Genomic DNA, 24,991 nt, shown 5'->3' with positions numbered 1-24,991 from the left:
CTTCTAGATTTTCATGAATCTTTGATATTAATGGTGCATATGCCCTTCTCAATTTTTGTACTTAGCAGTATCTGCTTTTTGTTATTAGGAACCTAAGAAGAGGCTCTTGGGTGTGTTTGTATGTGGCTTTTATACCTTACTAAAGTTGGGCCATTTTATGAACAGCAGTTAGTTACTAAAGAAATAATTGCATTATACCTGGGTCCAGAGAACTGACTTTGTCATCCTCAGTGATGGACTCCATTCTCTTTCTATTAAAAAAGAAGGAAAAAAGATAGATATGCATATATATATGTCATTACATACATAGAAAATCAGTTTTCTTATTTGCACATTGACCATTTTAGGATATACTTCTGGCTTTGACAAAACTATTTAACATAGATTTTATGAAATTATCCCAGTTATTAAAAACCAGTCTCTAAACCTTGGATTTTCTTCACTTCTCTCCCAGCATTCAGGTAACTTTCTCTCTTTTGAGTAAATAGTAATTTTTATCATTTATGCATTCTGGTGACTGAGCCTTTTCCTCTGCAGACTTGGCCTCTGGAACGCATTTTTCTTCATCTTTGTTTTCCTGTTCTAAGATCTCCTCTGGAAGCATCTCACTTCCTCCTGGAAATGTCTCTTAATGTGTGTATCCTTTGCCTGTCATTTATTGGTTAGTTGTACAAAATGTTGAGTTTCAGCCTGAGGAATAGATCGGGGAGCAGACACACATTTGAGTGTCATGCCCAGACACGTGATCTACTTGTCAAGTAGTACAGTTTCAAATGGGACGTGAGTTAAATTCTTGTGAATGGCAGCATCTTTATTCAGGATTTCACCTTTGTCTCAGCCTGTTTATATGACAGAAATGTGCTGCTTTTTGTTCTTGAGAAGGCATCAGTTTGACCTCTCTCATAACTAGAGATTTGTTTTATCTATCAGATAGAAATAAGCAATGGCATTCCTTGTATGTAGCAATTGATACAGCTAACAGGGAATTTGAAAAGATGTAAGCTGGATTTTTTTTTAAAGTAGGAGAACAGATGATTATTATTGTTGTAATATATTTAATTCTTAAAAAAGACAAATCACTTTAAAGTGAAAAAGCAATAATGATGGAAATGAAAAGCAGCAAGATACTGAGGAATAATTTCAGAATAATTCTGGGTATTTAAGAAAGACGGCCTTCTTCCTTCCATTGTGATCCTCCTTTCGGTGAAAATGACAAAACAAAAAGCCAGTAAAGTGGGAAGGAAGCAGGAAATCCTAGTTAGTGATTGTCAGATTTGAGCCCTGAAAATGGTTGCTTTTGTTGCATTTAATACTTTTCCCTCAGCTTGGTTTTGCCTTTTGTTCTTTTAGAAAATTGTGATTTTTCACTTCTATTTCCTAGTAAGGATGCAGTTAAGTGAATTTGGAAGCCATATATTGTGATATGATTATACAAAACCAAGTTAAATTTTGAATTTTGTGGTTGGAGGGAAACCATTCTGGAGTTTATTCGGTCACTTCCTATGCCAGTGCTGCCCTACTCTCAGCCAGCAAGCACCCCTTTTCTGTTTTCTAGGTAGAAAACAGAAAATTTAGCCAAATAACAGAAACAAGGTAAAAGGAAGGAATCTCACCTGCTTCTTATGTTATATCCACCCTAGACCTTGTAGTTTACTTCCTGGTTAAAAATACACTACAGGATCTTGTTGAAATAAAATTTTCATTTCATGATTATATTAGGAAAGCAGGGTTTGGGACTAGGACGTGAAATTATCTCCAGCACAGCAGTTAGGAATTTTTCCAGAGATGAATTGCTTTCCAGAAATGTTCTGAATTTTCAGTCGTAATGGCCATGGTCTTTGCATTTATTTACTTTATTTACTTGATATTTGTTTTTTGCACTATGTCATAGTTCCAGAAAGTGCTAAAAAATCATTATGTATTTAAAACAAACAAACCAGAAAACCCCCTTGTCCTGGGGCTGTGTGAAGAATAAAGCTCTCATTTTCCCAGTACCCAATCATCAGCTTCAGCTGGCTTCTCCTAGGAAAAGAATTTATTGAAGCAATTTATCCTGGCTAAATGTGATATAAATCTGTGTGCACCTATGTACATACAGGCTCTCTTCCATTACAGCAATGCTGCAGCATCAGTTTCCTTCATAGTTAGACCCTGTTCCTAGCACACTGAAAGATGACTAAGAAGCCCTTTCTGTTTTATGGGGCACCCCACAATTTTAAACACTGATTAGTTGTGAAATTACTGATCAGACTACCAGAAATACTGGTTTCCAACCCCAGAGTGAGTCTTAAGAGAGTAGGAGAGATGTTACCTCGCTGCCCTCTGAGTTTTAAGCAGGGTTTTCTGATTACCAAATTCAGTCTAGCACTTTAACATTTTATTTTAATGCAGACCTGAGTGAGAGTAACCTGATATTTTGGTTTATCTCCAAAATAAAAATTTGAATTTGGTTACAGTTCTGAAGTTGTTTCTAGGCATATTCAAATTATAGTTCTTCCTCTTTCATCTTCACTTGTTAATGCTCTTTTCTACACCTTCCTTTCTTATAGAAAGATGTTCGAAAATATACTTTGGGAGTTTATTCTGTGAAGACTATTTTTGTGCCTTCCCCCTTTCAAAACCCTGTTTATCTTTTAGGAATATTTTTACTATGATTTGCATTTCTCATCCTTATCCATCTCCACCTCTATTTTTATTCCTAAGTGGGAAATGAGAAATTTCCCCAACACATTCATATTGAAATTATTGTTCTTTTTTTTTTTTTTTTAAGATTTTATTTATTTATTTGACAGAGAGAGAGAGATCACAAGTAGGCAGGGAGTCAGGCAGAGAGAGAGGAGGAAGCAGGCTCTCTGCAGAGCAGAGCTGCAGAGCAGAGAGCCTGATGCGGGGCTCGATCCCAGGACCCTGGGATCATGACCTGAGCCGAAGGCAGAGGCTTTAACCCACTGAGCCACCCAGGCGCCCCGAAATTATTGTTCTTTGACAAAGAATTTCGATCAACATTTCAAGAGTTTAGCTTCAATAATTAAAAAACAACAACAGTATAAGCCCTGTTAAATTCTTCAGAGAAATAGAGAGGATGGATGGTGATGCCTTTTAGTGCCATTTCTTTTATCCCCTGCAGCAGCACACATCTGTTGGCTGCAACAGAGCTGCCCAAGAACTCTGGCCGAGAGCGGCACAAACAGCCGGAACATATTCACCCAGTAAACCCCCAAAGAGTCGACATTTGTTTTATTGCTGCTTTTAAAAACCTAGCCATAAATAGAATTAGAGGGGGAAGGGCACCGATATTTCTCCATTTGCCACAGACGATTGGTGGGGGGAGAAGGAGGCTCCCAGTGGGGAGAGAAGGTTTTTATTTTTATTTTTTTATTAATGAAAATCATTTCCCGTGTAGCCCAATAGGATGGGTGCTTTGTTTTCTTTGGCAATAATCTGGGATAAACGGCCCTTGCCAACAGTCTCGTAGTTTATACACCAGGGAGCCAGATTATAGCCCTGTAAAATGGAGCACCCCTCCTATAATCCCTTAATTAATTAAATGACAAATTTTGGTCTTCTCTAGTTCAGAAATATGGCTTCCGCATCGAATGTTCAGTGGATTTATTGACATAGGGAACTGCACTGATTGTAATTCAGCAGACTAGAGGAGTGTGTTATATACTATAGCAGAAAGAGGGGAAATCTACCAAAGGTTTGAAATTCCTTGACTATTTAGGTCTCAATTTTTCTAATTAAAAGTTTCAGTTGAGGCGCAATAGATCATATGCCACCTGTCTAATGGGTCTCCCCAAAGTAGCCTGTGTTTATAGCTTTGATAGACAGCATTCTTGGAACACCTGTTTCTAGGCTTGATATTTTTGAAACACTTTTTTTTTTTTTAACTCCAGCGTATTTAACATAACTTTTCCCCCTGCCTCCCCTTCCTCAGCTCCGCTCTGCTGTATGAAATATGGGAGACGACAGACCGTTTGTGTGCAATGCCCCGGGCTGTGGACAGGTACGTTTACAATATACTTTATTGTGAATGTCTCGTTGTGAATCAAAGTGGCTGTTTTATCACTAAGGCAAAGAGTTTAAAGCCGGTATTTTACGTGATCACTGGAGGTAATCAGATCAGAGGATTTGCAGTGTGTAAATCCATGTTATGAGGAAGTGTAGGCACTCTACCCTAATGAAATCTGCCTTGCTCTCTTTCATATTGTTATTCTACTGGTGTTTGTTTCCCAACCCACAGTGTTGAGGAATACATGTTGCTTTCTCCTGCTTTCTAAAGCTATCCATCTAAATATAAAACAAGTTTAGAAATATCTTTTCCTCAACCTTCGGGGATATAAAAGTGTGCTTAACATATTTAGAATAGGCAGCTGAGAACGTATCCGTTCATCGTGAGCCTCAGTTTGCTGGAGTATGTTGGATTTTTTAAATAAGAGAGAAAAGTTTCTTTGGACTGTTGATCCAGAAAATCACTGGTGGTAGCTAAGGCAGATCTCTGTCTATGTAGGAAATACAAATCCAACATAGAATCTGGGATCTCACAGCAATATATAAACTACAAGATTTCTCAGCCATCTTCCCTCCCTGATACCGCAGGATGCCTTGTTCTGTGCATCAGTTGCCATGTTATTGTCTGCATATCTGTACATTATGTGCCAGATACTTTCATCATATGCTTTTTTAATAAAGTAATTTTGTTGAACCTGCTTCTTTACCCACCCCCACCCCGCATTTTGTACCTTCTTAACTCTTCTTCCTAGACCCTCCCCTACTGCCATGTTTCACAAAGGATGAAGAAAAGCATACAAAGGAAGTTTTATCAGCCTTCATGGATTGATTTTATAGAACTGAAAGGTTGAATTTCTGTTCAGTTAGGAATATGCCATGTGACTGCCCAGTGACACTTACTGGTGGTATGTGAGATTGCAGACTAGTTCTATTAAACACTGTAAATACTTCAGCAGAAAGAAGAGTTAAGTTCCAGAGATTCCTAAGAATTGGAATTTGAGAGGTGAATGGGATGAGAGTAGTGACAAGGAATAAGCAGAAGGATTCTAAATTCCAGTAATGCTGAAAATTTCAGAAAAGGCTAAAAAAGCCATTGCATTCTGAAGTATTCAGTGTCATAGGATGTATTTCCTTTTTTGTCAGTTTTCAGCTTTATTGTTGACTGTTCTCCCCCATCTGATTTGTATTTTATTCTTTTACAATAGAAGCCACTTGGGAAGTTAGGGTAGATCTGTTTCACTTTTCAGACAGCTATATTAGAATACGTATCTGAACCTGATCCCTCCAAATTTTTGTGTGTGATTCCCATAATTGATACTGGGGACCCTTTTCACTTATCTCTCTTTAAAAATCTGCAATTTTGGTGAAAAGATTTATTTTTCTCATACTTACATTTATTTTTCTTTGTTTATTTTTTTAAGCTTCTCAGTGCCCCGCTTATGTTTTATGCTTAAAACCACCTAGACAAGGGCTTAGAGAAATTAAAATGGATTATAAAATAAAAGGAAAACACCAGAAAAAGCATCTCGTTAGCTCCCTGAGAAGAAAGGTATAAATGGGTTTCTTTAGGCTGTCTCATCAGAAAAGAGGAGTTTTCACTGAAATTTCTTTTTGTTTTGCTTGGGCTAGAGGTGGTAAAAATAGTAGGGACTTTTTACTTTGGTTCCTTTTGTATTGTTGGATACTGTTTGTCATAAGCCTTTTCCTTCCCCTACTTCTCCCTCCCATTTCTGAATTGTTTGCTGGTATTTTGGTTGTTCGGATTCTTTATAACCTCTAGTGTTGGTCCTGAAGCCTTCCCCACTCCCCACCCCCCAGTGGATATGGAACTTAGGGAGATTGCTACCTTCTTTTGGATTCCAGTTACTTCTTTTATAGAAAAGAATAGAAGGTAGCATGGTTCATCCCTTTACCTCCTTTGCATGTCAGAATTTTATGATCAGGTAAAATTGTAGTTCTCTAGTTACTTTAGTCTCCTTCCAAGTTTCCCCCAATATCTAATGACAATTAACTCTAAAGTAGGATCTCTTCAAGATTTACTGTGGTAAACAACTGTGGTTGCTTTCTATTATATGAAATACTGGAAATCTGGCAGAGAAGATAAATTTGGGAAAGCGAACTACCCTCGGCCTGTCATCCAGCTTTCTTACATCTCTTGAAAATAGTTTCATCCTGGAGCCACTTGAGGCCTTTAAGCTATTTATAATCTGCTGTCATTGATTCAAAATTTTTATTCCAGAAATGGTAGAATAATTTTTAAAAAGCTATGTAAATCCCAGTAGTGGTAATAAGGACCATGATAATTTTTACAAGACATGGTTTAGAACTTACTGCCATTGAAACCTCAAAAATCAGTGGTTTCTACCACTTAGAGGAAGAAGGAATGAAAGCAAATCATAATTCAAGAGGCTGATCCTTAAAAAACCAACCAACAAACAAAAACTGTAGGAATCTTGCATTATTTCAGTGTATGCTCTCTGCCCAGACTTTACCTTATGTACCCCTAAACTCAGAAGTTATCTACGCCTTAATATTAAGGGAAGGTGAAAGGAAAATTCACCTAAAATAGACTAGTGGATTATGCTCTCCACCATATAATCAAAACCACCAGGCTTTCAATGGATACATAAACATGTTTTGGTTGCTAGGTCTTTAATGGCTGTTATTTTTGGATTCTGTTCATGATCCACTTCCCAACAGTAAGTCTGATGTGACACAGCTGAATTCTAAATATGCTGCATGCACTTTTTTAAAAGAAAGATGGCTGCTGAAGGTTGTATTCTCTGCATTCTTATCTGAAAAGACAGATGATAGGGTGTTTTGAGCCCTCTCATCTCTATTCTCCTGTCGAGACCCTGTTTCTCTTGAGGCCTCATCACTCTCCTGAAGAGGAACTTAGGGAGAGCAATATTCTTGCTAATACCTCTCTATGGAATGTGGTAGCAGGAATAGTTAATAGAGCTGCCTCCAGAGAACGGGTTAGTATTGTTAAGGCAACAGTACCCCAGATACCCTGTGCCAAAGGGTTGGGTTGAATTTGAGTGGTTTGGGTTTTTGAAGTGTTTATAAGATAGCATCTAATTAATACTGTTGTGACGTAGTATAGTTAGTAGAAGTATAGTTTGGTGCTGAATTTAAGTAGTCTTGTAAGTTTTTGATGCTTTGGGGGACTCTCTTATTTAAAGGTGGATTGTGAAATTGTTCTGTTGTTTGTAGAAGCAGGAAAAACTACAGTTGACCCTTGAACAATGGAGGGGTTAGGAGCACCCCAGGGGAGTTAAAAATCCGCATATAACTTTTGACTCCCTAAAAACCTAACTACTAATATTGACTTGCCTAATTGAATTGCCTAATGTTGACTTGAAGCCTTACCAATAATATAAACAGTTGATGAACCCGTATTTTGTATGTTATATGCACTATATATTGTATTCTCACTTTGGAATAAGCCAGAGAAAAGGAAATGTTGAGAAAATAGTAAGGAAGAGAAAATTTACGGTACTGTATTATATTTATTTTTTAAAAATTCCACATTTAAGTGGACCTGTGCAATTCAAACCCGTGGCATTCAAGGGTCAACTGTACTATGCTTCTGAGAGTAATCTTGAATTTGTAAATGCAGTTAGATAACTTACCTTTTGGATGCTTTTTGCCCAGTTTTTATTACTAGGAGCCCACAAACTCCATATTCCTGTACCTCCCTTTTGGGAACATGACACTGTTTTGCAGTACAAATTATGCAAATTTAAGTAGTCCTTCTGGTTATTGTAACTAAGCCCTGCAGCAGAAGCTGATCATATAAGCTTAATACTTAGAATGTCTGTTTCTTTAAGAGCAGGAACACATTTCCTCTGAGGAGATACTTCTAATGGACAAGATCATCCCATTATTAGCCATTGAGGAAAATTTCTGTCATAATCACCTCCATATCCACTCTGTCCTTTTAAGGAAAAATCCTTTGATTGTTTCTCTGTCCATTGTGACCTGAGGGGCTGTTACTCTTTTTCCCCCCTAAGGTTATCTACTGCCAGATCTTTTCTTCTCCCAGAGGACATTTAGGTACATGTTGAGGTTCTATTCGTATCTAACTGAGACATGAAACACATAACTAGCTCATAGACCTCCAGGGCCTGCTTTCCCTTTCTAAGGCCAAGAATAGCAGTAGAGTCCTAGTTGTGGTGGGATTGAGGGCAGCTTCTTGTACCTCCTTATCTTGTCATATAATAGGAATAATGTTTATGGTGCTGTAGTCCTGGCTTCACTTGGCATTTAACCAACCTCCAATGCTGTTTATTGCTCCGTATCCTCTGCCTCCATGAACATTATCCCTTAAATCTCTATTGCTTTGTAATATATGAGGCAACAAATAGCTTCTATGATTGGTTAAATGCTGGCATGCTACAAAGGTATATGTTTTATTGCCTATGTAACACAAATCTCTATAGATTTTTTTCTGTTATCCTGGCCCTCCCTTTAAGTGGGCCATACTGGTATTATGGGACTCTGGATTTTTAATTCTATCCCTTTGGCAAGTTTCCCTATTACCTGGCATTAGCACAAAGAAAAGAAGGAAGAATGGGTTGGTGCTGATTACTAATTCTTTATGTCAGGGGAGCATCTTGAATTGGAGAATAATAAGGAAGAAATGGCTTTGATAGGTAAATACCATTTATGGTGGTAGATACCATCTTTACATGCTTTGACAGGTGAGGGCAATTTCAGACAAACAAATAAGCCTTTCTTCCTCACCCCCTGCCTAGAGTTTAAAAAAATTCAAATTTTTATTTAATAATTCATATTTCATTCAATAATTCATCCAGTTCCCATCTGGTAAGAGTGCCTGCATGCTGTCAGGCAGCTGAAAATACACTGCATTATACACAATTAGGCCAAATGCTAACCTTGTTTTTTGTAATAATATGTTGATTTTGCAATAACTTTCAGTCCACTCTGAGTATGCTACAGTTTTATGAACCATTGTGATGGAAGTAGACCACCGTTATGCATCGTGTGGACAAAATTGGGACTAGGATTTTTAAAAATGTAAATATATTAAGAGCAAGGAATTAAACCTGTTTTTAATGTCTGATCTGGCACTCTTGACACTCGCCTTTAGAAACATGTGGTTGATGATTTTAGCTTTTTATGTTACCATTATTTTTATGTTACTAAGAACATAGTGGATTAAAAGCATCCCTGCTCTGATCTGCCATGGGGGGAGGCTGTATGAACCTAATTAGAGCGATACCCAAGAAATTAGATGAAATTTTTCAGTTATTCACTCTTGTTTTCCTTGGGTATGACTTAATATTTGGAATGGGAGCCCAGAAACAGTTCTCAGAGCATTCCTGGTAGGAAAAATAAAATAAAATCCTGTATCTTCGTATCTCAGTTCTTCCTAAGTCAGGAGAGAGGCTGTTTCCTAGTCCCTTCTTTTATAAACTGCCAAGTTAATAATGTGCTTTCTGGATCTGAGATCCTGTCCTTCATTAGTCCCTCTTTTGCCACCCCTGCAAAACCAGTACAGCTAGGTTGTTAACTTACAAGGTATTGTCATCATTATATAGAATTCATCATTCTTTTATCAAATACTCTTCCAGCTAATGCGGCAGATTGAAGAACAGCCAGTGTGTTCCCTCTTTCTGGTTAGCGTGTTTCTTTAATGCAGATTGACTTGCTCAGCAGTCGCATTTTGTCTGAAGCCCTTGTTAGGGCCTACTCTGTATGTGGATTCATAACACATCTGTGTGTACATCTACAGTGCTGTATAAATAATAATAAGTAATCACCAGATGGCCTATAACTGCTCCTCTGGACCCGCTGGGTCTCTTGAAGCTGTTAGTAAAGTCTTCTGGCATTTTGCTGGGGAAAACTTGTCATAGATTTATTTCTAAAAAAATTCAAACTCACAACTGGGTGTTTAGGACTAGATATTGCTGTCTGTGTTGTAAATATTTAACAGGCTTTGTACAATGACAAGTAAAAGCGCCATTACTAACCACACACAGTGGCTGTGGAGCTCTTCTTCCCTCCCGGCCATTTAGAAAGGAAACAAAATGCCGATAAATTGTGCATTATGAACAAGGTGCAAGAAATGCTCTCTCTGGAAGCTCTTTCATAGGAGAGGAAAGAGAACTTCAATGTTCTGCTCAAAGGATGTAACAGGACAAACTTAAGCTTTTTAACCAGATGCCAGTGACTTATATTAAAATACAATGTTCTTTTTAAATTGGATTTACAGTACAAAAGAAGCCCCTTCATTTGGAGTTAGGGAAGAGCCAGGTTTTGATCTTAATTGAGTCTTTATAACCAAATGAGAAACCCCTTTGAAAGGGTTACAGTTGCAAACGTTAGTAAGCATTTAGCTAAATTTCACTTAGCCAGATCTTTAGACTTTTGGTTATGTCTAAAAATTTAAGATAGCTGTTGTTTGCCAGTGTTATTTATAAAGCAGAACATCTACATTTTTGTCCTCTTTTCATTTGTTTTTGTAGGTTATATGTTTTGTTTTTTTTTGGAAAAAAAAATCTTACTCTGATTTTCTGCTTATAATTTTCTGTGCTGTATTTTACTATTACTACTGTCTGTGCTCCAGTTCCTGTTGTAGAATACTTGCTCAGTACAGCAGTGAATATTTAAAAAAAATCAAAATAGAACTGATTATGTCTAAATATTAGTGTTTTAAAATCTTTGTATATCTTAAGATAAAAAAGGTTTCAAACAGAAATTGCGTATCTGAACTCTCAAGCCTAGTTTTCTTTTGTCTGTTGAGGGTTGAATCTATTTAACCATAGAGGGACTGTCCTATAAATCATAGCACATGGCTGTTACTTTTGACTTAGAATATGTAGAAAGCTTTTCTCTTTAAAAATCTCACCTTGAGGGCACCTGGGTGGCTCAGTGGGTTAAAGCCTCTGCCTTCGGCTCAGGTCATGATCTCAGGGTTCTGGGATCGAGCCCCGCATCGGGCTCTCTGCTCAGCAGGGAGTCTGCTTCCTCCTCTCTCTCTGCCTGCCTCTCTGCCTACTTGTGATCTCTGTCTGTCAAGTAAATTAAAAAAAAAAAAAAAAAACTCAACCTTGAAGAAATGACATACATATTGTGAGGGAGAAATGCTGTTATTAATAGTTTATTTTAGATAGATTTTGCTTTTTAAATCCCTCAAAAATGATCAGGTTAAGGATAAGATTTCAAGAAGGAAAACATTGTGGAGAAAAGATGGAAGGTTTGGGGTTTATCTATTTGTAGTAGTGCCTTTGTGTTTTTACTTAGAAGTTTCTTTGTGCACTGAAATACACCACCTAAGATTGTGCTTTGGTAAGAATCTGGACTATTTGCAATTGCCGTGTGAAAGAACGAAGAGAATGAGAATGAATTTTGAAATTAGCCCATTCCCAGTCTGGCACACCAGACTGTGGCTGCTGATTCTGCCAGCAGATTGAGGAGCCGAACCAACTTCTGCTCTAAAGACCAACATTGCCAGCCCTCATTCCAGCATTTAAATCTCCTTGTTCACGTCGATGATGCCGGTGTCAGATTTTGAGCAAACATAGTTCTGTCTTTAGATCCCAGGTGGAATTTGCAATTCCCTGGGTTGAGGGAAAGAGTTCTTCCTTTTTGCCTTTGAAAAACTTGGGTAACTCTGCAGGGAAAGTCAGCAGAATAAATCTGCAGCCTTGCCGAGTCCTTTGAGTCATTGTGGAAAGCTGAGCGCTCTGTTCGGCAGTCAGTCGGCAGATTGGCTGTCAGAGTTGCAGCTCCGCTTATCAAAGACATGGTCTCTTGAAGAGCCATTTATGTTATTCCAGAGAGAATCATCCAGTGGCAAAAGGAATGCCTCCTTTCTCCTCCCAAGGGTCAGGTCTGCTTTTGATACTGGGCAATTATCCCTTGATTTTCCTGAAAAATGCCTCAATTTACCATAAAGATTGGCACCAGCACAGGTTGCAGACTTGGTTACAGTGACAAGCTCTGATTTCTTAGCCACAGGGAGAGGCGTCAGGGTGACACTTGTAAGTATGCCAGAGGCTTAATGGTGGTAATTTTTCTGCCAAGTATCTCAGTACCCCTTATAAGCTTGGTTTCTCTTCTCTTTCTCCAAGGAAGATAACATTTGCTTTAGTTTTTTTGCACACCAGTCACTATAAAAATGTGAGAGTTGTCTCTCTCTCCTTCCCTCACTTCCTCAAGACTCTTGCCTTGTCTTTAGTTATCCTCCTGTCTAGTTTGTGATTAAGTGCTGTAGTCTCTTTTTTTACTTTTTGCCTTCTTGTATAACGTATCTTGGCTCTTATTAGTCATTGTACCTGGTAGGGATTATTAACCAGTGTTTCCTCTGATTAAAAAAAAAAAATAGGGGCGCCTGGGTGGCTCAGTGGGTTAAAGCCTCTGCCTTCAGCTCAGGTCATGATCCCAGGGTCCTGGGATCGAGCCCCGCATCGGGCTCTCTGCTCGGCGGGGAGCCTGCTTCCCTTCCTCTCTCTCTCTCTGCCTACTTGTGATCTCTGTCAAATAAATAAATAAAATCTTTAAAAAAAAAAGTAGACTATTCATTTTATCAGTTTTACACTTAGAGAAAAATTGAGTGGAGGAATGGCTAGGTGTCAGTTAAGCATTTGCCTTCATCTCAGGTCATGGTCCTGGGGTCCTGGGATCGAGCCCCATGTAAGGCTCCCTGCTCAATGGAGAGTCTTCTTCTCCCTCTCCCTCTGCCCCTCTCCCCCACTTGTGCTCGCTCGCTCTCTTTCTCTCTCTCTCTTGCTCCTCTCTGTTAAGAAAATAAATAAAATCTTTAAAAAAAATTGAGTAGAAAGTACTGAGAGTTCCCATATATACTCCTTATTTTCCCCTGCTACTGTATGTTTTTTCTTTTTTAAGGCTTGTATTTATTTATTTATTTGCGAGTGCACAAGTCGGGGTGGGGAGAGCAGCAGAGGGAGCGGGAAAAGCAAGCTTCCCCACTGAGCAGGGAGCTGATATGGGGCTTGATCCCAGGATGCTGGGATCATGACCTGAGCTAAAGGCAGACCTTTAATAGACTGAGCTGCCCAGGCGTCCCATCCCTTCCCTCCCTCCTGCTATTTTATGTTAGTGTGGTACATTTGTTATAACTGATGAGCCAATATTGATACATTTATACTAACTGAAGTCAGCAAGCTACCTTAGGGTGTAATCTTTGTGTTGTACATTCTATGGGTCTTCACAAATGTGTAATAACATGCACCCACCGTTATTTATCATATAGAGTAGTTTTACTGCTCTAAAAAATCCCCTGCATTCCACTTATTCATCCCTCCCCGCAATTATCCCCAACCCTTGGTAACCACTGATTTTTTTTTCTAATATATATTTAATTTTTTTAAAGATATATTTATTTATTTGAGAGAGAGAGCGCACGCACGAATGAGCTTGTGTGAGTGGGGAGAGGGGCAAAGGAAGAGAGAGAATCCCAAGCAGACTCCCTGCTGAGTGCAGAGCCCTATGCGAGGCTCCATCTCACAGCCCTGAGATCATGAGATCATGACCTGAGCCAAAATCAAGAGGCAGATGTTTAACCTACTGAACCACCTAGGCACCCCACCACTCATCTTTTTACCGGCTCCATAGTTTTGTCTTTTCCAGAATGTCATATAGTTAGAATCTTGCTGTCCTCTAATTCTTTAAAGTTGTGAGCAGATAACCATGTGATTAGGTATAGCTGGAGAAAGGGGAAGAGAAAATTTAACATTTAAGGTCACAGCTCAAAGGTCCCTATAAAAGTCTCAAGAATCTATCCAGGGAGATTAAGGTGGCAGCTTTTCTGGTCCTCCAGGAGTCTCTCTGATGTTAAAAGATTTGACTTGCCTAGTGAGAGTTTTACTGATTCTGGGTGTTGGGAGCAAGGGTAGGATGAATATTGAATGGGCTGTATATGGGGAGTGAAGGTATTAGGGCTGAGCAAAGAAAGAAGTAGTAGAGCCCATGATCCCTTTTCCTTTGATGATGTTGAGTACAATAAAATGTCCTTTCCATTCCTCTCAACGGCAGCCTTATATGTGACTGAAAAAAAGTGCAACTTAAAGGTAAGTAAGAAAGATTCCCTGTCTTAAAGTAATCCTCTGTACTTCTACATTAGTGAAAGATTCATGTAAACTAATAAGTTACTAGAAAAGTATGGGACCTGTCATTCACGCTTTAGTATAAATCAGTTTAACCACAGATGTAGTATTGGCTACATGAAGGAATAGAAGTTTGTATTTGGGTTTCGGAATAGTAGATGAGGACTGGCTTGGGTAGAATGGTTCCTGAGCAAAGGAGACGTGGCAACTTATGAGGATGTCAAAGATAAACAGATTTACTTCTTGGTTTTGTATTGGGCTATTTCAATTTCCTTCTATTAGAAGCTAGTTGAGAATTCTAAGTCTTAAGAAGGGTCCTAATAAACACTAGAAGCAACTTAATTCTTTTTGAGATAGAAAAAGATATTTCCTCTTTGCCCTGCCCTGGAAAATTTATATTGATAAAATTTGAGGGAAGGAGACTGAACTGATTTCTCTAGTTCTAGAATTCAAGCTTCCTATCTACTTAGAATAATAACTCTCTGGTATTGGGCAAGATCTCTTTTCATAGAGATAGTGACTTCCCACCTTCTAGACTTGGCTCCAGTCTTGGCCTCAATGGTAATTTAGTTTCCCTACTTGTTGAGCTGAATTGACTCCATGGTAAAATGAACATTAGCCTACAGCAGGCTCTATAACATGATGTTCAGGATTACTATCGATTAGTGCAGACCAGCAGCTTGGGTATACAGACCTATACCTACAACTTATAGAGGAAAAGCTATGTTTATATAATGTGGAAAATTATATTCCACCCAAGGGATTAGATGGGGGGAATGGGAGAGAACAAAATACAAAGAAAATTGTTTAACTCTATTAATGTAATAATAACAACAGCAGTAATGAAGCAGCTAACTGAGCTCTTATGTACTGTATAAAAGTGCTTTATAGATACTACTTTATTTAATCCTAGAAATCCCCTGAGGGAGGATATAATATTATCCCTGTTGTACAGATGAGAAAGCGAAGGTTCAAAGAGATTGAGTAACTTTACAAGGCCACACGATATTTTGTGATGGAGCTATTACACAAACCCAGACTAGCCCTTTTAACTACTAGGCTAAATTGGTTTCTTATTATTCTCCCTATACATGTAAATATGCTCATCTAGCATGGGGTTGGGGTGGGGAGAGAGAATAAGTCATTTTTTGGTCAAAAGTCCCAGTGCAGTCAGTTACTACAGTTTATTATTATAACTGAGCTTGACTTGTACAAAAAGATAAGAATTCTTACTCATCTGAAGGGACCTCTCTGCAACTGCGTTAGCCTTAATCTGTAATGGTAATGGTTTTTTATCTGCCTGGGAGTGCTGCTGAGATGTGGCTAACTCTTTCTGAGGTAAACAATCATGTTTGTAGCTTGGCCGTGATTTTAAGATGGAAAGAAAATAAATTCTTGACCAGTCAGAAAGGTAGACAGAACTAGGAAATTGGGACCTGAAAATCTTGGCTTTAGCATCCTCCACTCATAGGCCCAAAGAAGCATTGTGGTGTCATCTTTGTGAATTCTAGACTGGGTTACTTCTTGATCGATGTTCCCTTCTTCCTGTTCTCAGTTTTATGCCTGTAAGCTCCCAGATACAAATGGCATCTTTCTTTGTGTAGAGTCACATAGCAGTGGGGCTTTGGTTATAGTGGCTGCAGTACTGATTGGTAGCAAGAGGAAATATGACTAAGGTGGGATTAGGGTATGGCTAGAAGTTGGTTAATGGTGTCCTGAGATGTGTATTCTGCCTGGTGATTGCTAGTTTGTTTATCCTCTGAAGTTTTGGGCGTACAACTGCATGGAGGGTCTTACCTGTTGAATAATAAAATTCTTCTCTACTCAGATCTTGCATTCTCTTCTTTGATTTCATAGCCCTTCCAAATGTCTGGTATTCTTTTTCCCTTGTGTGTTAATGCTGTGGACCTCATTTATCATTAAAAGTGACAATCTGTGGCTAAATAGATATATGGAAATATTTACATGAAATAATTTGTGATAAAAATATGTGGAAGTACACAAAGGATTGGAAGAGATTGGAGAATCTCTTGGTTGATGTTTATAGTACAAGTATTCTATGTATATTTTGTCTGACTGTCTTTATGTTTTATAGAAAGGCTGCTTAAAATATATATTTCCCTTCTTGATTCTGATTCTGATTCAGAATTTAGCATTCAACATCAGGATATATCTGACTGAAGTCTTGTCTTTACTACCTCTGACCAAGTCAAATTCTTGGCTTCAGAGCTGAGAATGCCTTATTGGGCAAGGTCACAGACTACCAAAACGATCACTCTAAGGGTCAGAGATCTTATTTGTTTATTTTGCTGGGTGCCTCTGACACCCATTTAGTTGTCTGTGTATGCATGCATGTATGTGTGTATCTGTCTGTCTGTCTGTCTCGGGGTGTATGTGTCCTGCCAAGAGTTCTTATAGAACTAGTTGCAGAGAAAAGGTGATTCAAAGCAGCAACCTATGAAACAGAGGCTACAAGCTTGATTGGTAAGAGGTTATCAGATAGATAGTAGCAGCTTAATAGGGTGGATGATTTTTTTTTAAGGCCTGCATTTTTTTAATTAAAAAATTTTTTTAAAAGATTTCATTTATTTATTTGACAGAGAGAAAGCACAAGCAGGGGGTAGCAGCAGGCAGAGAGAGAGGGAGAAGCAGGCACCCTGCTGAGCAAGGAGCCCACCATGGGGCTTGATCCCAGGACTCTGGGATCAGACCTGAGCCAAAGGCAAGCACTTAACTGACTGAGGCACCCAAGCGCCCCAAAGGCCTGCATTTTAATGCTAAGTCTCAGTTACCTCCTTTTTGTGACCCTGTTCTCAGAATCACTGACCGGGGGGGGAAAAATAACAACCAAAAACCAAACAATAAATCCTTTTATTGGCATGAGTTATTTTAGTCAAGTGAAGAGTTTTCATTGGAGTTGTAAAGATCTCAGGTGTGGGGTGTAGGTGGACTTTGCTCGAGAAAACCAGAGTGAGGGGCACCTGGGTGACTCAGTTGGTTTAGTATCTGACTCTTGATTTCAGCTCAGGTCATGATCTCAGCGTTCTGACATCAAGCCCCACATGGGGCTCAGTGTAGCACTGCTTGGGATTCTCTCTCTCCTCCCTCTGCCCCTCTCCCCGCTCATGCTCTCTCTTTCTCTAAAATCAATCAGTCAATCGTCGGAGTACTAGAGTGAGCAGATAGTATTACACTTGTCACTTTAGTGAGCATCATTTTTTTATACAGTGACAATCTGTGTACATTAACTTTTTATACTGTATTATGTTCATAACGTCAGACATTTGTCATTTTACTTCAGTTTTGGGTATTTCTTAGGACTGAAGAAGAGACTCTAGTTCACTTAGGCCTTTTGGGAGGGGACAGTAAAAGTAGTTACTCTAACATTTTCAGGGGTCTGAGTGTCTGAATTTGTTTTATAAGGCACCATAATAGATTCAACAATTTAGCTATTTCCTCTTCAGCCTTTCTTTTTCTTTCCTTTTAGTTTTTACCTAGCTAAGGCAATGCAAAAGTGGAAAGGGGAGACTTGTTTCAGCATTCTTTCACTTTATATGCATTTGAAACTACAGCCAGGCAGCCTCCTTATGGAGGCTTGTACTTTCAGTTAGGCGCATGTGACTGCTCAGAGGAGAGAGAGTAGTGTGCACATATGTAGCAGCTCTTGGCAGAGCAGTGGTTAAAGGTTTGAACATATTGTACCTTGTTGGCTCTTTCCTTAGTCCCAAGGGAGGCATTTTGCTCCTCCATAGATAGTAATCGGCTTGTCAGAGTCGAATGACTTTTTGTTTTTTCTTTATCTGGTAAAATGCAGTAGGCTCAGCTTTCCGGGAAGCAATTTCTTCCTCCACGGCGTGAACAGAAGGTCGTGGATGCTGTCTCTGAAACAAAGGGGAAGTAGTGATAGAAAAATCAGCAGCTCGGGTGTAATTGCATTGGAGCTCTGTCAAAGAGACAACAATTCTTGCTTGGAAGCTGGACTTTCTGCTATGCTGTGCTTTTCTGTCTTAGAATAATAAGCAATGAGTACTCCAGGCTTAATTTTTCAGGCTCTTTTCTGAGCACTCTGTGAGAATAAGCATGCATCAAGCTATTTATTTTTACTTAGTCATTTTCAACTTTTTCTAAGGCTTTATTTTTTGAGAGCCATTATAGTTTGACAGCAAAATGGAGAGGAAGGTACAGAGGTTGCCCTGCCCCCACAGGTCCATAGCCCCGGCCATTATCAGCATCCCCCACTAGAGTGCTGCGGTTCCTGTAACTGATGAGCCTGCACTGAAGCACCATTATCACCAGAGTTTATAGTTTAGGGTTCACTCTTGGTGTTGTACCTTTGATGGGTTTGGAAAAATGTATAGTGACATGTATCCATCATTATATTATCATAGAATATTTTCACTGCCCTATGAATCCTCTGTGCTATTCTTCTGTCCCCTGGCAACCACTGATCTTTGTACTATCTTTACCATTTTGCCTTTTTCAGAGAGCCATTTGGTTGGAATCATACAGTATGTGGCTGTTTCAGATTGGCATCTTTCACTTAATATGTGTTAGTAATATGCGTTTAAGGTTCCTCCATGTTTTTTCTTGGCTTGATACCTCATTTATTTTTAGTGCTGAATAATATTCCATCATCTGGACATACCACAGTTTATTTATCCATTCACCCACTGTAGGATATTCTGGTTGCTTCCAGGTTTTGGCAATTATGAGTAAAGCTGCTATAAAAATTCATGTTCAGGTTTTTATGTGGACATAAGTTTTCAGTTGCTTTGGATAAATACCAAAGAGCATGATTTCTAGATCATATGGTAAGACCATATTTAGTTTTGTAAGAAACTGCCAAACTGTCTTCCAGAGTGGCTGTACCATTTTGCATTCCTACTGGCAATGAATGAGAGTTCCTATTCATTCACACCCCTGTCAGCATTCGATGTTGTCAGTGATCTGGATGTTGGCCATTTGAATATGTAGCAGGATGTCACTGTTGTTTTAATTTGTGTTTTCCTAATGACATGTGATATGGAGCATCTTTTCATATGTATATCTGTATCCATCTATATATCTTTTTTGGTGGGCTGTCTGTTAAGGTCTTTGGCCCATTTTTAAAAATTCATTTCTTTATTTGAAAGAGAGAGAGCAAGGGAGCAAGCTCAGGTGGAGGGAGGGGCAGAGGGAGAGGATCTCAAGCAGACTCCCTGCTGAGTGGGGAGCCCAACAAGGGGCTTGATTCCATGACGCATGAGATCATGACTTGAGCCAAAATCATGAGTTGGATGCTCAGCCAACTGAGCCACACAGGTGCCCCTTTGTCCCATTGTTTTGTTTTGTTTTGTTTTAAGAGTTAATGTTTCTTGAACACTTTTTTTTTTTTTTAAGATTTTATTTGTTTGACAGAGAGAGACACAGTGAGAGAGGGAACACAAGCACAGGGAGTGAAAGAGGGAGAAGCAGGCTTCCTGCCAAGCAGGGAGCCCAGTGTGGGGCTCGAACCCAGAACCCTGGGATCATGACCTGAGCCGAAGGCAGATGCTTAATGACTGAGCCACCCAGGTGCCCCTCCATTTAAGCTTTAGAATCAGTTTGTTTGTTGACATTCACAGCATAATTCACTGGGATTTTCATTGGGAGTGCATTGAATCCATAGATCAAGTTGGGAAGAACTGACATCTTGATAATATTGAGTATTCCTATCCATGAACATGGAATATCTTGCCATTTATTTAGATTTTCTGTGATTTCATTCATTAGAGTTTTGTAATTTTCCTCAGAGGGATCTTATACATATTTTGTTAGATTTATACCTAACTATTTCAGTTTTGGGGATGCTAATATAGATGGCATTATGTTTTTAATTTCAAATTTTACTTGTTCATTGATGGTATATTAAAAAAAAAAAAAAGTTGGGCGCCTGGGTGGCTCAGTGGGTTAAAGCCTCTGCCTTCAGCTCAGATCATGATCCCAGGATCCTGGGATCGAGCCTCGCATCGGGTTCTCTGCTCGGCGGGGAGCCTGCTTCCCCCTCTCTCTCTGCCTGCCTCTCTGCCTACTTGTGATCTTTGTCTGTCAAATAAATAAATAAAATCTTAAAAAAAAAAAAAAGTTGAGGGCACCTGGGTGGCTCAGTCAGTTAAGCCACTGCCTTAGGCTTGGAGCATGATCTCGGGATTCTGGGATTGAGCCGCACGTCTGGCTCCCCACTCAGCAGGGAGTCTGCTGCTTCCTTTCCCTCTCCCCATCCCCCTGCTCGCTCTCTCAAAAAAAAATTTTTTTTTGAGAGGCATCTGGGTGACTCAATCATTTGGGTGTCTCACTCTTGATTTTGGCTCAGGTGACAATCTCAGGGTCATGGGATTGAGCCCCATGTTGGGCTCCATGTTCAGTGGGGAGTTTGCTTGGGATTCTTTCCCTTTCTTTCTCCCTCTCCTCCTCCCCCCACTCATGCTTGCTTTCTTTTTTCTCTCTCTTTTAAAATAAATAAATCTTGGGTGGTTCAGTTGACTGAGCGTCTGCCTTCAGGTCAGGTCATGATCCCAGGGCTCTAGGATCCAGCCCTGGGATTGGGCTCCCTGCTCAGTAGGGAGCCTGCTTCTCCCTCTGCCTGCTAGTCCCCCTGCCTGCCACTCTCCCTGCTTGTGCTCTCTCTCTCTCTCTCTCCATCAAATAAATAAAAATCTTATTTAAAAGAAAGAATTTAAAATAAATCTTTTAAAAAAGCAGTTGACTTTTGTATATTAACCTTGTACCCTGCAACTTTACTGTAATCACTTATTAATTATAGGAATTTTTGTTAATTCTTTTGGATTTTCTACATAGATGATTATGCCACCTGCCAACAAAGATAGTCTTATTTCTTCCTTCCCAATTTGCATACCTTTTACTTTCTTTTCTTGTCTTACTGCATTAGCTAGGACATCCAGTACAATGTTGAAAAGTAGTGAGAAGAAACATCCTTCCCTGTACCTGCTCTTAGTGAGAAAGCTTCAAGTTTCTCAATGTTAAGTATGATGTTAGCTGTACATTTTTTTTAGAGATGTTCTTTTATCAAGTTGAGCAAGTTCTTCTCTCTTCTTAGTTTGCTGAGGGTTTTTATCATTGTGTAGGATTTTACCAAATGTTTTTTCTGCATCCACTCATATGATCATGTGATTTTTCTTCTTTAGCCTGCTGATGTGATAGATTACATTAATTAATTTTTGAATGTTGAACCATCCTTGCATACTTGGGATAAATCTCTTGGTTGTGATGTGTAATTCTTTTTATACATTGTCAGGTTTTATTTACTTATCTTGTTTAGGATTTTTTGTTGTTTAGGATTTTTTTAAAAAGATTTATTTATTTATCAGGGCGCCTGGGTGGCTTAGTCGTTAAGCATCTGCCTTCGGCTCAGGTCATGATCCCAGGGTCCTGGGATGGAGCCCCACATCAGGTTCCCTGCTCGGCAAGAAGCCTGCTTCTCCCTCTCTCTTGACTACTCCCCTGCTTGTGTTCCCTCTCTCACTGTGTCTCTCTGTGTCAAATAAATAAATAAAATCTTAAAAAAAAAAAAAGAAGATTTCTTTATCTTAGAGCATGCATGTGCATGCATGAGTTGGGGTAGGGCGCTTAAGGAGAGGAGAGAGAATCCTTAAGCAGATTCCCCACTGAGTGTAGAGCCAGTATGGACTTAATTCCAGGATCCTGAGATCATGACCTGCTCATGTTGAGGATTTTTGAATTCATGTTCATGAGTGACATTGGTTTGTGGTTTCTTTTCTTTTTCTCTTTTTTTAAACAGATTTAATTTTTTAAAAAGATTTTATTTATTTATTTATTTGAGAGTGCTCAAGCAGGGGGAGGAACAGAGGGAAAGGGACGAGCAGACTCCGTGCTGAATGCAGAGCCTGATGTGAGGCTCAATCCCCGGACCCTGAGATCATGACCTGAGCCGAAATCAAGAGTCAGACACTTGACCAGCTGAGCCACCCAGGTGCCTCTGACCCCTTTAATATTATGTAATGCTCCTTTTTATTCCTGTTAATGTTCCTGGCCAGAAGTCTGAAATCAAGGTGTGAGCAGAGTCATAATCTCTCTGGAGGCACTCATGAGAATCCTTTCCTTGCCTCTTCCAGCTTCTGGTGGCTGCTGGCATTTGGGGGGTTATGGCCACATCACTCCAGTCTCTGCTTTTGTCTTAACATCACCTTCTCCTCTTTGTGTGTATCTCCCTTTGCCTTTCTCTTACAAGGAAGTCTGTGATGGCATTGACGGCCTAGGTGCATCATCCAGGATAACCTCTTCATATCAAAATCCTCAGTTTAATCATCATATAGGTAACGTGGGATCTAGGAATTAGGATGTGGACATATCTTTGGGAGATGTTAGGGGTTGAATTGTGTCCCCTAAAATTCACATGTTGAAGTGCTAGCCCCAAATATCTTAGAATGTGACCTTATTTGGAAATAGGATTGTTGTAGATACAATTAGTTAATATGAGATCATATTAGAGTAGGTTGGACCCGTGATCCAGTATAACTGGTGTCATTATAAATGGAGGAAATTGGACACAGATGTGAAGCCAGGGAGGACACCATGTAAAGATTGGAGTTATGCTACCACAAACCAAGGAACACCAGAGATTGCTAGCAAACCTTCAGAAGCTAGGAGGTGAGCATAGAACAGATTTTCCCTCATATCTTCAGAAGGAACCAGCTGTGCTGACACCTTGATTTCAGACTTCTGACCTGTAGAATTGGGAGACAATAAATTTGTTTTTTTAGGGCAGTTCCAGCAAACTAAAATGGGAACCATTATCAGCCTACCACACTATGGTTGAAATCTGTTATTTGCTATAGTGAGTTGTTACCAAGAAGCGAGGACGAGGAGTACCAGAGTCTTCGTTTATCCATGACATCCATCAGTATGCTTAATGGCCTTTTTATTTATCCTTTCTCTCCTCTTTTCCCTTAACAGATGGGGCTGTTGTAATGTGATATGAAGGTTAATAGGATCCCATTAGCACCTCCTGGTTTGTCTACATTCTGATATAGTAGGATGGGAGGTTCTATATAATTGAAACAATTTGTTATCATTTTAGACCAGAATAAAAAATTGAATATGGATTTTCACAAATGTCTAGTGAGAGATCTGGTGCACACAAAGGATCTGTTGTAAGAATAAAAAAGTCAAGACATTTCCCTTTGTGTATTTTGCCAGGTATCTCTAACCTTGGATAACACTGGGGACAGGTTTCCAAAATTAGCCCATGAATAATTTCCTCAGTTCAGTCAGACTCCTGTTAGCTTTTGTGGGTTCAATTTAATAAAAAAAAAAACTTGGATATCTGCAGTGTGCTACACACCATGCTAGATACTAGTGACAGAAAGATGTATTAAAGTATTCACTGTCTCATAAGGGAGTCAGACACATAAAAATGTAATTACATTATAGTATGAAAAATGTAATAACGTAAGTATTTGCAAGTTCAGAGAGCTCTGGTAGACATCAGGGAAGGTTTCCTGGAAGAGGTGATGTTTTAACCGGTTTAGAAAAAGATCAACAAAAATTTGCCAAAAAAATTTTTTTGCCAGACGGAGAAGATAGAGATGAACGTTAGAGAGAAGAATATCCCAAACATAAGAGAACAGCAGACACAAAAGAATGAAACAGCATGGTGTGTTCAGAGAAACTGCGGGTAGCTTGATATTGATGGAGCACAGATTGTGGTGAGGCTGGGAAGGTTAGCAAGGGCAGTTTCCCCAGCACCTGATGTTGCTGCTGTAGTGGATAACTATGATAGTCTCGAAGTGTGTGGATAAGTGTGACTGTTAGGCAGCATAGGTTCCATTTTGCCCCCCTCCCTGCCTGCATTCTTTTTTTTTTTTTTTTTACGATTTTGTTTATTTATTTGACAGAGAGATCACAAGCAGGCAGAGGAGATGGGGAAGCAGGCTCCCCCCGAACAGAGAGCCCAATGCGGGGCTCGATCCCAGGACCCTGAGACCATGACCTGAGCCGAAGGCACAGGCTTAACCCACTGAGCCACCCAGGTGCCCCCTGCATTCTTTTAATGTAGACCTCTATTCATTGGCCAGCATTCCAAAAAAATACCTTGTATGGGTAAAAAAATTAAAAAAAAAATAAATCCAACATATAAGGCGTTTCCTATTTGCTTGGTTTTATTTCAAAGCTTTCCAAGTTATACACAAAGATAATCAGCTGAATGTATCAGTAAGTCAGGGTTAAGGCTTTCTTTCTGCATCAAATTAAGGAGGCAAGGCAGAATCAGTGCATTTCACAAGTTCCTGGCTTATTCAAGAGACTTGCCAAACCATTTGAATCTTTGTCTATTTCTTTACTAGCCTGTAACCTTTTCTGTAGTCATTAAAGCTCTGGACAGTTAAACTTTGATAGTTTGTTTGAAACAAAAACACATTGCTGCATTTTGGAATTATTTTTGAATGAGTGAGTGTAATCTTGTAAGCTTGCCCCAGCCATTGAAACACTCAAAGTTTTGAAGTTTTGAAGACTGATGTATCTACATCTCTTTCTCCTTCCCTTTCTCTTCTACCCTTGTCCTTTCCTCCTTTCCTCTCTTTCTCTCTCTTTTTCTCTGTCCCACTTTCTCTCTTTCAGGTTTAGTTTTTCTTTTGACTAAACTGTTACACTACCAAGTTGTATTTAAGTCCTTAAAGAGGCAGAATTTTTAGCTATTGTAGTCTCTGTAGTGTGATTCACAGTACATTGCTCTGCTCAGCTCATTGTAAGCATTCAGAATCTCCTGTATTATTACCAAGAAGTGTTTAGAGTATTCTTTTTGCATAGTGAAATTTTCGTCAGCCCAAGAGAAAACCGCAATGTAGTAAATTATCCCAACTTTGATGGTTTAAGAGCCACACTGTTCA

The 24,991-nt window shown here is 39.3% G+C and overlaps 1 protein-coding gene across 4 annotated transcripts in view; it reads left to right on the top strand.

The window, feature by feature from the left end:
• ATF7 (activating transcription factor 7) overlaps nucleotides 1-24,991 on the top strand; it is a gene marked incomplete at its 5' end in the record, with an annotated part of 80,159 nt that overhangs the window by 16,131 nt on the left and 39,037 nt on the right. For 2 of the 4 annotated variants that reach the window (XM_080810823.1, XM_080810824.1), the window contains one exon: nucleotides 3,938-4,006. In XM_080810823.1, coding sequence (XP_080666949.1) covers nucleotides 3,959-4,006 — 48 coding nt within the window. Of the gene's footprint in view, nucleotides 1-537; nucleotides 634-3,937; nucleotides 4,007-24,991 lie in introns of those variants that run through there. The other 2 variants (XM_080810825.1, XM_080810826.1) reach the window with 2 other exon arrangements.

Source organism: Martes martes (genome assembly GCF_963455335.1).
Source record: "Martes martes genome assembly, chromosome: 8".
NCBI lineage: Eukaryota > Metazoa > Chordata > Mammalia > Carnivora > Mustelidae > Martes > Martes martes.
The sequence above is the reverse complement of the archived record's forward strand: the minus strand, read 5'-3'. Positions and strand labels throughout refer to the sequence as shown.